Source organism: Crocodylus porosus, unplaced genomic scaffold (genome assembly GCF_001723895.1).
Source record: "Crocodylus porosus isolate Cpor-Errol unplaced genomic scaffold, CroPor_comp1, whole genome shotgun sequence".
Taxonomy (NCBI): domain Eukaryota; kingdom Metazoa; phylum Chordata; order Crocodylia; family Crocodylidae; genus Crocodylus; species Crocodylus porosus.
The window spans coordinates 71,472,808-71,488,742 of record NW_017728949.1 but is presented as its reverse complement, the minus strand read 5'-3'; the positions used below and the strand labels follow the sequence as shown (position 1 = coordinate 71,488,742).

At 41.0% G+C, this 15,935-nt stretch overlaps 1 protein-coding gene across 1 annotated transcript in view; it reads left to right on the top strand.

Moving 5' to 3' along the window:
* Positions 1-15,935, top strand: part of LRP1B (LDL receptor related protein 1B) — a 1,585,724-nt gene that overhangs the window by 1,050,114 nt on the left and 519,675 nt on the right. The window contains exon 32 of the mRNA XM_019553609.1: positions 4,097-4,246. Coding sequence (XP_019409154.1) covers positions 4,097-4,246 — 150 coding nt within the window. The remainder of the gene's footprint in view (positions 1-4,096; positions 4,247-15,935) is intronic.

Genomic DNA, 15,935 nt, shown 5'->3' with positions numbered 1-15,935 from the left:
CCCCCACCCCAAGTACTTACCAGCTTCAATTCTGGCTGCAGCTCCCTGCTGCAGCCACTGGGGACTGTCCAAATCATCAAATATTTCTGAACCTTTCCTGAAGATTTGGAGAACTTCAAATCAATTCATACCGTTTAATTGTTCCCCTGATTCTATTCGGATTTGGAGATTTGTCTACTAAATCAGGCTGAATCTTGTCTAAATTGAATCGCCCTCCAAAGCTTTGCACAGTCCTAATGTGTACTAATGTTGCCATGGACCACAAACCATAAATGACTCATATGCAAAATATTATTCCCTTTTCTCAAATGAGAAGGGGTACAAGTCATCCCTGAAAACAAGCTACAGTAATTATCTTTAACTGAGAAAATATCAGATTGCTAAAAATGTCCTGAAAGCCTCTAAGGGTGCATCTATACATGCAGGCACATGCACTTGCAGCAGCTCAAGTAACAGCAGCACAAATTTGTGCCAGAGATTTGTGCCTCTGCACACGTGCCTGAACATACACTTTGGTGTTGGGCAAATTGTGACACTTGGGGCAAACTGAACCTGCCCAGCTTCTCCCAGATCTTTAACCAAGGGGAGCTAAGGGTTGGGACCAGCACCTGTTCTGTCCCAGCAGTATAAGAAGCTCCCCTGGTAAGCAGCGCAGGTCTACTTTCCCTCAGGAGCTTCTGAGGTCCAGCCAGTTGGTATCTGGGGACAGCTGGCCTGCTGAAGCATGCCTAAACTAGAGTGGCCCTTGCACCCTTTACCCACTGCAGCAGTCTAGCTGCTGCCTGGCTGTGACCTGCTGCCACCTGCAACAGCATCTGCTCCCTTGGATCTGGGGCCCCATTGTTACATACCTGCTAGATCCAGATGGGGACTGCACAGCCACCTGGGCTATGGTATGGGCACTGAATAAGAGCCTCCTTCACCTCTGGATCAGCTGCCAGTGGGCAATGGCTGCACAGTTGGTCTTTAGTTGGCACTGCTGTCATGCCTTCTGGTGCCACTGCTTTGCCATCTGGGCAGCTATTGTCCTGAAGATGTACTCATTAAGTTGGCCTGCTCTGAACTATCAAAATGTGTCCCCTTAGCCTCATATAGCCAGGTCAGCCATGTCACCTGCCCTCCAGCTGGGTCCCTGCTGCTGTCCCTGGGTAGGCTTCTCTGCCCAGGTCTTGCCACTTGCCTCACCAGCAGAGATCCTCGTGTTCCCTGTTTAAAAATTGCAGATTCTCTGATAAGAAACCCAAATTCTCTCATTAAAATACCCTAAATCTGTGTTCTTCTGTGATTAAAATGAAATGCCACTATATATAAAGCAATAAGTTGGGCATTGTTTCATTGATATATTTACAATTTTAAAGAATTTGGAAGCCCACCAGTGGCTTTGTCATCATAATAAAATGAATTCTAAATCCATTGGCGCTTTGGCATTTGCTTTTGATTTTTTAACAGCAAAATCAGAGCTTCCCCTGCCCCCTTCACTCACCAAGATGTGGGGCACTGAGCAGCACTGATATGCCAGTGCCCTGCCCCTGCTCTTACCTCTCATTCCCAACTTGCCACTCACTCCTTACCTGAAGCCTCTGCCTTCCCCTACTAGTTTGCTGAGGCAGTGTACTGGGGCAGTAGGGGCACAAGGCAGCCATAGAGACACTCTGGAGGACTCAGCCTCCAGTTCCTTCAGGGTATGCCCCACAAGTGTGTCCTGCAGCACTTTTTTGGGGGGTGTTGTTTTTTGATACTGGGATTTCCAACAGGACAGGAGCTCCTAAAAGTTCTAAATCCTAACATTTGCTGACCAGGCTGCAATGACATAGATAAGTTTATCACCAGGGTTGATTAGGCATTGAGGGACAAAGGAAAAATTTTCTATTCTATTTGGAAATTCCAAGGGCTTCATCAAAACAGCACCAACCACACCAAATTGGTTAACAACTGGCTAATAGCAATCAAGAGGTATTAGCTGCTGGATGGAAATAGACCCAGTGCTTCAGAACAGAACACAGACTTCATACATTCGTGTTTTGTCTTTGAAACACAGGGGTAAGGTCTGTATAGCTCTTTAGGAATATGCCAATCTCACCCTCAAGTTCTTTAGTCCATGCTGATGGTCCTAAGTCTTCCGCCTCATTCTTATCTTCCTCTTGGTGAAGCTGCAAGTGGTGCAGGGAAATTTGGAGTCGGAAGGGGAAGGGTTCACCACAGTTGTCAAAACTACTTATTAGTATGATGGATGGCTTATAAAGCTGTTGAATTCTAGCAGTGATGGATTGACTACACATGCACAAGTCCTGACATATTGCCATGTACCAGCGTCACAAGATGAAGAACTGTTTGCCCAAAATGGTCTTTTAGGAATTTTTAAAATGGTGTGGGCTACTCAACCAAAACCAAATATGTACTGGCAAGAGAGGAATCATGAGGTTTTTAGTGTTTTACCCATGATTATAGAGTGTGGTGAATTCTATATATGCGGAGGAGGCCAGAGAATACAGAGTATAGATGCAGTGACTCAAAGTTCACTTCTGTTAAGCTATTAGACAAGATGTCTTTCAGAAAGGCTTTTGTTAATTCCCACGGTTACAATAGGTACATTGCAAAATATAAATATAATTTAAATTAGTTTGTCCTGGGAGTCAAACATGACCAGAAGCAATTCATATTTCCATTTGATTCTGTTAAAAACTATTTTTTTTGAGCATCAATAGGAACTGCTGCCTCCAGGCTGATTTTTGCTATCTGTGAGGTCCCTCCTGCTCCCTCACACTTTTGATCTGCGTATATCAAACGCTCCACCTTCTGTTCTTGTCTTTTCACCACTTCTGATCTTTTGTTTTCTTTTTCAACAAATATATTATTAATTCAATGAAGACAGGAGAACATATTTGAAATGCCAAGTATAAAGTACTGGGACAAAACAAATGTAGACATTAAAAGTAAAAAACAAAAACTTTCAACAGGGGCTTAGGTAGGGACCACATTTATCTTAGTCATTAAAAAAGGTCATGGGTAGCAGAAATGAGTTTAATAAATCCTACTGAGAGAGCAGTCTCATGTGAGGATAGCGGGCAGCATCCTCAGCTATACCACATCTACAGAGGCAGTAGTTCCAATCCCCAGATGTGGTTGTTTGGTGCACACCACACTATCCTTTTTTTTAAAAAAAATGGCTGAGCTTGCATCAGAGATGATGTCACATTTCAAAGGCAGGGCTCTCATGGGGTTGTATGTGTCACCAGTATTTATCTACATTTTATGTCAAAGTCCATGTGTACTTATAGTTGTGCTTTTTATTCTTTTATGAGAACAATAATTCTTTATTTCACCTTGAGTCAGCTGGCTGTGTAGAACACTGAAAGATCAAATCTCCTACTTGCAGTTTTTTTTTATGTGTTTATATGTATCCTTCCTTCTGTTCCCATGGTTCTTGTTAGGTGTAGCAATATTTTGTGATGTTTTGTTTCCTCTGTCCAAAGTAATGTTTTGCAAATATTTCTGTATATACTGTTTTGATATTTCTAATTCTGATTAACATAATATGAAGTGGTATTTTAATTAATATTGTAAATCAAGTGAGGATTAAGTTTTGCTTTCTCTTTAGTTCTGCTAGTCTTCTAATGGTCACAGGCATTAAACAGTTTTTTCATATGGAGAAGCACAGAGTTTCGGAATATATAAAAAGTGTGTGTGTGTGATAGTCTCAGTTCTCACAGTTTTGAATAGCAATAATGACCTTGGCTGGGCATTTCTGGGGGTTAATGACATGTCCTAGAACCTCATTTTCTTCAACTAGAAATTACCTTTTATAAATCAGTCAATAATACATTTATGCAAGTGCATGTGAGGCAGAAAGGAGTGAGCGTCATAGATACAAATATGTTTATCAAAAAGAAAACTTTTGTTTCTATAAATTTGCAACTTGTATTGCTTTTTGTTTTTTCATTTTTATGCATGGAGACATTTTCTGTTTTTTTCTCTTCTCTAGTGATTTAAAATCTTTGATTGCATTTTTCACTGAAGAAAGTAGCGTAATTACTCTTGATGAATTTTACATATCTAGTACTCACTATTATGATTCAATTATATAAATTACTTACAGGTTTGTCTATAGATTATTTGGAGAACAAGCTATATTGGATCAGTTCAGGAAATGGAACCATAAATAGATGCAACTTGGATGGTGGTAATTTAGAAGTGATAGAATCAATGAAAGAAGAATTAACAAAAGCTACAGCTTTAACCATCATGGGTAAGTTTAATGGTAATGTTTTTATTATTCTTAACATCAATTGGATGCCAAGATAGATTCATTGTGAGTTGTATAAAACACAAATGATATATTCAAAATAGACTTCATTAGTGATTTTATTTTAGTTTCCTTATCGTTTTCATTTTATTTTAATTTTTTTAGCTAAGGTATTTTAGCTAAGTCTCTTCAGAAATCACTAGAATTTGAATTTAGGACCTGAACTACAGATGTACATTTCTAAATGGTCCAACTTTCTCTATAGATTCAATAGGTGCTGTTGATTCCAAACCATTCAAAAAACTATATTATAACTCAATTCCAAATCTGTATAATAATCCCTTTTTTCTTTAGAAGATACCGAACGAAGTAACATTGAGATGCCAAGATAGAAATTATATTAATTGGAATTCCAAGTAATTTTTAGAAATCAAAATGTCTTATAAAATTGTCTGAAATAGCTAGGATGCAGTTGAATAAGGACAAGGTTGGGGAGAGACTGAATAGGTAGTAGTTCTGAAGAAAAGAATTTATGGATTATAGGGGAACACAGACTGAACACAAGCCATCGATACACTGTGGCAAAAAATAAAAACAACAGCAACAAAAAACCGTAGACCTCGTGCTGGTATTTATAAACAGGATTGTCAAATGCAAGACGTGAAGTCATTCTTCCATTACTCAGGACTGGTAAAATTTCAGCTGAGGTTCTCTGGCCAAGCTTAGCCATCACACTTCAACCAGGAAATGGAATAATTGAAGAGAACCCATGGGAAGCTACAAGGGCATCAGAAGTTAGGAAAATGTGCTTTGCATAAAAGGTATGAATAATAATTATAATAGCGTCTAGAGAAAACTGAGTGGAGAAACCATAGCAGTCTTCATGTATATAAAAAGAAGCAGTTTAAACTGGTCTCTGTGTCCACTGGGAATCAGACAAGAGGTAAGGGATTTCAATTACAGTAAGGGAGTTTTGAATTGGACAGTAGAAAAAGCTTTCCAAGTATAAGGATTGTTAGGCACTAGAATGGGTTACTTAGGACGATGGTAGAATCTTTGGAAGTTTTTGAAGAAAGGTCAGACAGACCTCTTTCAGGCTGTAGTCGATATTGTATTGGGGCATGAAGATGAACTAGACAACCCAACAATGTCCTTATAGTCTTCTTTTTTATGATGCCATGTTTCCATTTAATATTTTTTCCCATATTTAAACTAGTAAAAAAAGATGTATTTAGATGTGTCAGTTAGAAGTTAGGTGGCATGTAGGACATGGTGGCATCTTATAAGCTGCTCTCTGAATGAGTTAGGGTCTTGTTACACATTAATTTTAAGTGATTCCTGGAACTTTTAAACCCTGGGATGTCCATACATTAGCACCTGAAACTATTTCTAAGCACACATTAGGTGGCTTAAAGTTACAGCACTCCAGGGCAGAGTTATCTCTGATCCATGTTGCCCAGCTTGTGTTCCATTAATGAGTGCCCCCTCTCACCCCTAAAGATGAGCCATCCAAATTGCAGTCCTCTGACATCCCAAGGTGCAATGTCCCTTTCCCACCCTCTTTTACTACATGAATAAACTTTCCACCCTCTGAACTGTACTGCCTGGGGGATGATTCTGCCACCAAGCCCACTCCCACTCCTGCCCCCAGGGTGTGTGACCTTCCCACCTCCCAGAGTGCAAACCCCATGCATACAGCCTGCAGAGCATGTGCCAGCTAGCCAGGTCACAAGACACAGAAGGATTCAAAAGTGGGGTTTAGGGTGGTTGGGGGCCAAATAAGGTAGGGGGATTGATTGGGTTCCCAGGAGCTGGGGCTTCCTCCATGGGGCATGGGCAGTAGCTCCCCCACAAATGCCTTCAGTGGCTGGCTTCATTTAACCACCCTTCCTCCACCCCCATTTCCTTTCCAGCTCCCACTTCATTACCCTCCCACATCCCAGTAACTCCCTGCCTCCCAGCTTCATGCCCCAACCCCAGTCCATCTCTTACACCCCACCTAGATCAGGGATAGAGGTCTGTCCTGTCTCATCAGCCCTGTAATTGCAACTGAAAGTTGTAGCTCCTTTTCAGGCCCCTGTTCACAAGCCCTGTAGTGCCTAGTCACAGCTGTGCAGGCAGGGGACAGTCAGAGCAGGTTTTAGCATTAAGGTGTGGCTGTTCCAAACTCAAGCTAGCACTAACATTGATCAACATTTAAGCAGCAAAAAGTGCAACATGTAACAAGGTGCTTAGTTTATAAGGACCCAACTTTCCCTACCTTTAAATTAACATGTTTTCTTTTGTGAAGGTTGCTCCTGGGACCATTATCAGAGAAGCTACATGCCTATTCAGGCTGTGATATCCCCATGTAGACATTTTTTCCTTTCTTCTGTTTCATTCCAGGCAAAGTGGAATCAGTTGGGGAAGCTGAACATAACCTTTGTTCTTCCAAACCCCAGGCTTGTGCTATAAAAAACTCTCCTTTAATAACAGTCCCACAAGAGATAAAGCTGCTGAGGAGATAGTTCAATACCTTTCTCTGTTGTATAGAGCTTTTTTTCTAGAATGTTGTAAATAATTACACTATTTACTTGTTAACATATGGTATTCTTTTTATACAACACCAAAACAAACACTGGTTGTTAGAAATAGGTTCAATTCTATGGCTCTGGTTAATTTATATTTGAGGTAGCAAGGATACCAAGGTCATTCCTCTTCTCAGGTCGACATAAGTAGTGACTGACAAAACATCAGATCCAAAAATAAAGAAATGAGAAATAAGAGTTAGAAAAAAATTATATACAATTTAGTTAAAGCTAAATTCATGTAAGATACTCAGGGATCCTGGTTTTCTCTGTTTAAAAATTGCAGATTCTCTGATAATACACCCCCCACCCATTCTATGATTTAAAATAACCCAAAGTGTACATTTTTCATAATTAAAATGAATCCTGCTATATAGGTATCAGTGTCTTATTGATATATTTATAATTTTAAAGTAATTTGGAAGCCTACCAGGGCCTCAATCATTGTAATAAAACACATTATAAATGCCTATATATTTTGGCATTTGATTTCTGTTTATCATAGAAAATCTGAGCTCTCTCTACCCCCTTCACTCACAAGGATGTGGGTCCAGCTGTGGCTGTTGTTTTCTATCCTCCCAAGCTTTGTGGTGCTGAACATCCCTAATATGTCCCTGTCCATACTGTTGCCCCTCATAATCAAACCACTTCCCCCCCCCAGCCCTGCTAGTGCTCCTCAACCTGACCCACAGCCCCCTGTCCCTGCTGGTTCCCCTCACTCCCCACCCACTGGACTTCATACTTCCAACCCACAAACCCCCACACCCGAGGTGCTCCTTACTCCCAACCCACAGCTCCCTGGCCCTGCCAGTGCCACTTACTTTGACTTGCATACCCTTGGCCCCCAGCCCTGGTAGGGGGGACCCCCACTTACCAGTTCTACAGGGTCCAGAGTCTTTAGGCCCTTGCCCCAACCCCAGCAGCACCTGAGCCCCAGCTGTTGCCAGTGGCAGATGGTGGCTGCTATGGCCTGAGTGAAATGTGGGACACAGCTCCCCTTCTCCCATGGACAGCACCACTGCAGCAGAGCCCATGGAAAATGCAAATGCAGGCTCCCCACTGTGGGCTCGGGGTCCCAATAGTGAGGGAGGGAGGGAGGGAGTTGTGCAGTGCTGGGTTTGGGGGTGCTGCCCAGATGGGGTATTGCATGGGGTCTGAGACTGGAGCAGGAATGTGCAGCATAGGCAGAAAGTGGGACGGAGCCACGGGGACTTAGCTGGAGGGGATAGTGGGGGTAGGAAGGAGATGACTCCCAGCCACTGCATGCAGTTCATGGGGAACATGGGGGTCACATGCTCTCCAGATTTGTGCATGGGGTGGAGGCAGATGTGGGTTATGTGCTGCAGACCTGGGGCCCCCCACCATGCTGCTCTTCCCCCAGGGCCTCCACAGCCCTGCAGGTGGGACATGACACAACACAGCAGAGTGGGGTGGGGCAGAGGGGGCTTCATGCTGCAACCTTGGGAGCCTTGCACCACCATGACGAGGCATTCCTTGCTCATTTGCCCATGCAGCAGCAGTGGGAGTGACAGCATGGAGTTGTTCCCCCCACTGCTGCCAAGAGGGCAGAGGTTGCCTCACCGTGGTGACACAGGGCTCCAAGCAGTGACACTGAGCTGCCCTGCCCTACCGAACACTGTCCTGCCATGCCAGGTCCTGCCCACTGGGCCACAGGGGCCCTGAGTGGAGAAGTGGAGCAGGGAGCCCAGAGTCCATAGAGGGACCCCACCCCATGCACAAATCTTGGGGGCTTGTGATCCCCGTGCCTCTGCTGGGAGTGTGCATAGTGGATGGGAGCCAGGCCCCCACTGCCCCCCTGTATGATCCACCTTTGGCTCCATCCCCTTTCCTGTTGAGGCCCCACAGCTGCACATTCCAGTTTATGCCCCAGGTCCCAGGCCCCATGTACCACCCCAGCTGGACAGTGTCCCCAGCCATGTTCACTTCCCTCCTTCCCTCCCTTGGTCATGATGTGGGCCTTAATCCCCCTGCCCCCTGACTTACCTGCGGGGAGCTTCTCTCCACACTGCCTGACTGCACATGCATGTGGTGTCCCCTGGCTGATCATCCTCCTCCCATTCCCTTGCATCTGCTTTCAAGCTGGAACTCTGTCAGCCTACAAGGGAAACCCTTTGTTTCCCACCCTTTTTTTCCTTTAAAAGAGAAAATCTGTGGGGGGGTTTCTTAAAATGAGAAAATCCATATTTTTCTTCTTTTTTTTCCACGGAGAATGGAAAAACTGGATCCCTTGTAAGGACTAACAAGGCAATGCCAGTATTATGATATGGAGTCATAGTAAGACCCCTCTAACACCAGGGATCACTTGGAAAGGAGAGTTTCCCATTTTGACTCATTTTCTCTGATGATTCTTGTTCTCCCTTTTCCCAGTGCAAAATAGTCCATATTTTTTGACCACACAGGTACAATGCAAAAGACCCTTTTCTATGATATTGCTGAAGATAATCACTGGAGGAAGGGGCTGGTATTTCAGAAGATATATTGGCTGGTAAATTGGTTGTTCTCCATTCTATCGGAGGATGATAATTTGAAAAGTAAAAGTGGAAAAGCAACTGTTATTTGGGCGCCTGCAGTCTGGGAGTGGATATTTAATCTTTTCTCTATCTAGCTATATCTATACATAGTTATAAATGAAAACATCTGTTCTGTCACACAATGCAAACATCCACACACACACTTCTAAATGAAGGAAAATGAACTCTAACAGCACTAGAAGCTTTTTAGGGTTTTCCAAAATTCTTGTCAAATATATGCTCTCTTCCCTCTCCAATTCAGTTTATTTTGTGTTATGTAGCCTGAAAACAGGTCTATTTGATATATTTGGTTTGTATTAATATATATGTACAACTATTTGACCTGCCTTTCAGGGCCCTCCAAGTACCTAACTGTGCTCAAAATAGTTTAACTTTTCTCTGACTGATTTAACTTATTGATCATATGTTTTTGTTAAACTTTTAATATGTATAGGGGTACATAATTGGGACTTATTAATTACAAAGGCTCCAATTTAAATTGATGAAATTGTAGTAGCTTAACTTCAAAGTATTTGACATAGCATAAGGCATCACAATATTGATCCTTTTAAAGTTTTAATTCACTCAAATAGGTTTAATATGTAAATATCAGACGGATATGAATTTTGAGTGTTTAGAAATTATTTGTTGGTGGGAAAGCTGTATATGAGTTTTATGTCTCATCTCAAAAAGTGTCACATTTAATGAATAAAAATGAGCTTCCATTGAATAGATTGTGCCTGAGATCCTTTGTTTAAATTGATGCTAACAGAAAAGCAAAACAAAAACCAAAAAACCCCACACATCATGGTTCCTTTGGGCAGCTATGAGAGGTCTTTGATAGATATTGTTAAGGGTATTTGTTCATGCCTTTGATTTGATGTCCTTACAGATATGGCACCTGCATAAAATCTACATTTGAGTTTTGACCAGGATGGAGATGATCCCTCTGGGATTGCTTTTAGATAAAAAGAATGTATAACTATTATCAGAATGTCAGCATTTCATGTTCACTTGCATTAAGAATTAGTAGAATAGAGTTTGTCCATGTGGATATTTGATACTTTGTTTTATAGTTTTTTAAATATGATATAAAGTACTCTTTATTTTGTGATAATAGGCCATTTTATATGTAATGGCTCTTCACATTCAGAATTACCAAACAATTTCATAGGGCATCTAAATATTTTTAAGCCTTTAATCTGCTCTTTGTCTTTGTAAGAGACAAAAGTGTGACAAACTGCAGTATGACTGTATATTTACTTAGTAGCCATGGATAGTTTTATAGGGGGAATTGTAAGAAGTACAAAATGGCCTTGATTTGAACAAACATACAAAACACACAAACTCACTCAGGCAAGGTTCTTTGGGTAGATGTGATATCTTTTATTAGACCAACTGAGTAGTTGGAAAAAAAATTTTCACAAGCTTTTGGGCACAGTCACCCTTCATCAGGCGTGGGGAGTCTCTGTTGGTCTGTGACTCCAAGGAATGAGAAAAGCTAAAGGTGACATTCCTAGATGAGCAGAGACTCCCTATGCCTGACAAAGGTGACTGTGCCCACAAGCTTGCTAAGAACTTGTTTTCCATCTACTTAGTTGGTATGTCCTTAGAACAACACAGCTACAACCAAAAACCCCACAAACCTACTCCACATTTATCATTCTTATTTGTTCAAGACCACAAGAAGTTTTTGTGTGATATCTTTATGGGAAAACTGTATAGTTGGAAAAGGTGTTAAATGACTTTCAGAGAAAACAGTAGCTTGTTTCTGTCTACTTATATATAGAAAGTTAGAAACAAACTATTATTTTACACACACACACATACATATCCTTGTGTGTATATCTATATAGAGAGAGCACTGTATTTGTATATTTCATAGATTTCATAGCCATCAGGGCTGGAAGGGACCTCAGAAGATAATCGAGTCCAGCCCACTGCCCAAAGGGCAGGAAGTCAGCTGCGGTCATAGGTTCCCAGCAAGATAAGCATCCAATTTACTCTTGAAGGTATTCAATGTAGGTGCTTGAACCACCTCCAAAGGCAGGCTATCCAGACCTTGGGGGCTTGGACAGTAAAGAAATTCTTCCTTATGTTCAGCCTGAAACGGTCTTGCAATAGTTTATAACCGTTCGACCTCATCACCCCTTGGGGCACTCTGGTGAACTAACATTCCCCCAGATACTGATGGTCAACCCTGATAAACTTATAGGTGGCCATCAGATGACCTCTGAGCCTGCACTTTTCCAGGCTAAAGAGCCTCACAGATCTCAGCCTGTTATCATGCTGTCTGTTTTTCTGACCTCTGATCATGAGCGTGGCTCTTCTCTGGACTCTATCAAGCTTCTACACATCCTTTTTGAATTGTGGGGCCCACAGCTGGACGCAGTACTCCAGCTGTGGCCTCACCAAGGCCAAGTACAAGGGTAGAATGACATCCTGGGATTTGCTTGAGAACATCTATGGATGCAAGCCAGCGTTTTGGTTGCTTTAGTAGCCGCAGCATCGCATTGCAGGCTCATGTTCATCTTGTGGTCAATGATGACCCCCAAGTCTCTTTCTTCCATAGTGCTAGCCAGCGTAGCACTGCTGAGCCTATAAGGATGCTGCAGGTTTTTCCTCCCAAGATGGAGATCCTTGCATAAGGTTCTTGTCCGCCCATTTGCTGAGCCTGTCCAGGTCAGCCTGTATTACCTTACTGTCTTCAGGTGTGGATGCTTTGCCCCAAAGTTTGGTGTCGTCGGCAAACTTGGCCAGTCCGCTTCTGATTCCAATGTCCACATCATTAATGAAGATGTTGAACAATATGGGTCCAAGGACAGAGCCTTGAGGGACCCCACTGCTCACAGGGCACCATGACGATTGACTTCTGTCAATTACCACTCTCTGGGTCTGACCACAGAGCCAATTTCCCAGCCAGTGGATCATGATGGACCCAAGGCCACAATTGGCCAGTTTTGCCAAGAGCTGATCATGGGATACCAAGCTGAAGGCTTCTTTGAAGTCAAGATATATGACATCAATTTCTTCTCCCTTGTCCAGGTGATAGATCACCTGGTCATAAAAGGAAATGAGATGGTCAAGCAAGACCTACCCTCAAGAAACCCATGCTGGCTATCCCCCAGGATGTTGGCGTCAGCCAGTCTATTAAGGATGGCCTCTTTAATAAACTTTTCTAAGATCTTCCCTGGGATAGAAGTCAGGCTGATGGGCCTATAGTTTGCCGGATCCACTTTGCTTCCCTTCTTGAAGATAGGTACCACACTGGCCTTCTTCCAGTCTTCAGGCACTACACCAGAATGCCAGAAGTTCTCAAAGATCCATGCCAGAGGCTGGGCTATGATGCTCACCAGTTTCCTGAGTACCCTGGGGTGTAGAATTGTCAGGGACGGCTGACTTGAAAGTATCCAGCCTTTCAAGGTGTTCCTTCATGAGGTCAGCATTGATGGAAGGCAGAGGATCTCTCTCACCCGGACCTCCCTGTCCTGTAGCAGGCATGGGCATGCCATGGGACTGATGAAAGACCGATGCAAAATATCCATTTAATATTTTGGCTTTTTCCTGGGCATCAGTTGTCCCATCTGGTTCACCAGGGATCCAATGTTGTCCTTGCTTTTCCTCTGGCTACCCACATATCTGAAAAATAACATATTTGTGTGTGTTTCTGTGTATAGTTATATTTGTGTATATAGTGGAAACAAAAAAATATATAAAAACAAAAAATGGACACTAAGAAGCCATTGTTTTAGCTGGTATTTACCTTAGGCCATTCCTGCTTCTTTCCCCAACCTGAAGAAGGGCAATTTTTGCCTGAAGGTTTGAATAACATCTTTGTCAACTATGTAGTTGGTTCAATAAAAGATCAGAATTATCATTAATATTGGTTATTATCTCAAGGTGCAGATATACAAGAGGGATTACTAGAGAGCAATTCATCCTGAATTTTATTCCATAATAAATGTATTACATAAGTAGTAAGTATATTTTTTTGCTGTAGTAAATAATGAAATCTGAAATTAGCTGTCTATAGTAAGTGGCGTCACCATATCTGACCTATAGGGAGCTTGATTTCACTGAGGATAAACCATTTGCCCTGGAATAAAACTACCCAGGGAAGAAGATAACTTTGGTAAAGTTACTACATGTTTTTCAAGCAATAACTTTACTGTGGATTTGAATAATTTGTTGCACAGTAGGGTTTATACCTTGTTCTTCCTCCACAATAAAGTCAGTTTCCAGCACTTGATCTGGGCTACAAGTTCATGCCCATATTCTTGTTGTAGTGGTAATAGAAAATAGCTTTTTACATACAGGATAGCCAAGATTTAATATAGAATTAAAAACCTAATATAATGAAGAATTTCCAAATCAAAGTCAGACCAGAAAAGGAAGAGAGAATAAATTATAAATAAAAGATAGAGGATCAGAATGAGAGATATACAGATGATTAAATAATATTAAAAACAGGTTTGGAAAATGCATTTTTTTTCTTGGAAAGTTTATTGTCATATTTATTTCCTACTACGTGTACCCTACCACAAACATCAGCCTTGCAAAATTGGGATATGTGCCATAAGTGAGGAAGCAGATTTGAAAGGCACAAAGATCTTTAGATGGAAGGCTAAAGGATTTTAGAAAAAGGTGTTTTGGTTCCCCACATGCTTTGCTTTGTAGCCTGTCTTGGTTTGACATCATCATCTGTGCTGCCACTTTTAATAACCATTTGGTGTCGTCTTGTCCTTTGGATTTGCCAATTTTGGCAGGAGTGTTTGGAATTAGATGCAAATTAGACTTTCTAACACTATGGTACTTATTATATTGAAAATATACTTGTTATGAAATGGTCTGTGAGATTAAAGTAGTGATCACTGTACAAGCCTTCCAAAAAGGTGGAGAGAGAGATTTTAAGAAAAGTCTACTTTTTGGGGTGGAGGATGCTGAGGGAGTGGGGATGCAGAAAACAGAAAACATATTTCTTGTAATACAAAAGAATGAAAAAAGATGGACCTCATTCTGAAAACCCTATCAGTCAATCCAGATTTATGTTTAAAGGATTGTTTCATTAAAACATATTCCATATATTTGGTAGTATACTGTGGTGAAGTTGACTAGTTTTCCAAGTTGTCATCTGGATATTTCCAGATATTTCCCTATATTGGACTTAAAAAATATAGGGAAGGAAAAAAGTCTTGTAAGATTATTTTGTTTGTTTGTTTTTTCTTTTTATTCTCATGAGAGTTCTCTTTAAACATCCTAGGAAAATGTCTTCCTGAATCCTATACTACAAGATCCTATTTTTTACTATTTTCTTAAACAGACTAGTCAAGAAACTTTATATCCTACCTTGCAACATGCAACAACCATTGTAATAAGGGTATTCTATTGGAATTTTTTCCCTTTGGATCTTTTCAAAATGCAGGCTGAAAGTAGTGTCACCCTTAAATTTAAACCATTACTTTTCTTACTCTTCTGTCCTAATGCCTGGAAGTTCAAGATGCGAAGCACACTTTGCTTGAATGCTTTGTTTATCTTGGCCAAACAAACAAGATCCTAGAATTTGGAAGGTGATTCATCTGGCATCAACCTTGGAAAGGTTATTCTGCCTCTAAACTGAGAATTTCAAAATTGATTAAGGAGTATTTAGAGAAGATTACTTCAGCACTTGGAAGGAAGCCTCAAATGTATTTAAAGCTCATGTGATCAAACAGATGGAGTCTTTATAGGCAGAGAGAGCAGAGGTCCTTTTAGTGTAATGCAACTGCCTGGACATTAGTGTGTAATTTTAAATGTTACACTTTGTTGGATGTATATAATTGGATGCAGGACTTGGCAGAAGAGTGCTGTCTGCGTGATGGGGCCTGCTAAGCCCTACGAGTGTGGATTTCTTGTACTTCAATAAGAGGTCCCATACAATGATATAGATGATTGGAACGAAAAGTTTTCGTAAAAAACAGGAATTGCTACAGGAAAGCCAGGAATTAGTTGTCTAATCTTATAGCTTCCTTTTGATCTTTAGATGATGAGCTTTAAATAAACCAAATTCTAGGTACCATATTAGACAAACATGGAAAAGACCCACAGGGGAATTTATCCTTTAAAACCTTGAGTTGGTTAGTAGATAATGCCTTACGGGTGTCCTTCCTAAAACTGATATGCAGGTGATGGCTTGAGGGGGTCCTTTCTAAAACTGCTATGCATTCTATAATAGTAAATATTTAATTATTGTTTTTGCTGTTATGTGAGTATCCATATGTGTACTGATCATGATCAGGTTAGTGATTTGGTAGACACTTTACAGAGAAGAAGAGATGGGATTTGTCTTAAATTCACTTAGATTTACCTGAACTGAAAATAAGTTTTCCAGTTGAGACCATATATTGGTTAATAGAATGGCATTGTTTTTAATGTTGATCTTTATCACAGTCTTTAGACATGTTAAATCATTTTTTATTATTTCAGTTGATGTTCTACTTTAAGATGTCTTAGATATTTCAAAATCATAAGACAAACACAGAGGCAATGGAAGAAAAGGGAAGTCAAGTAATCAAAGGTAAAAATGAGGTACACCAGGGAAGGAAAATTAAGACAACA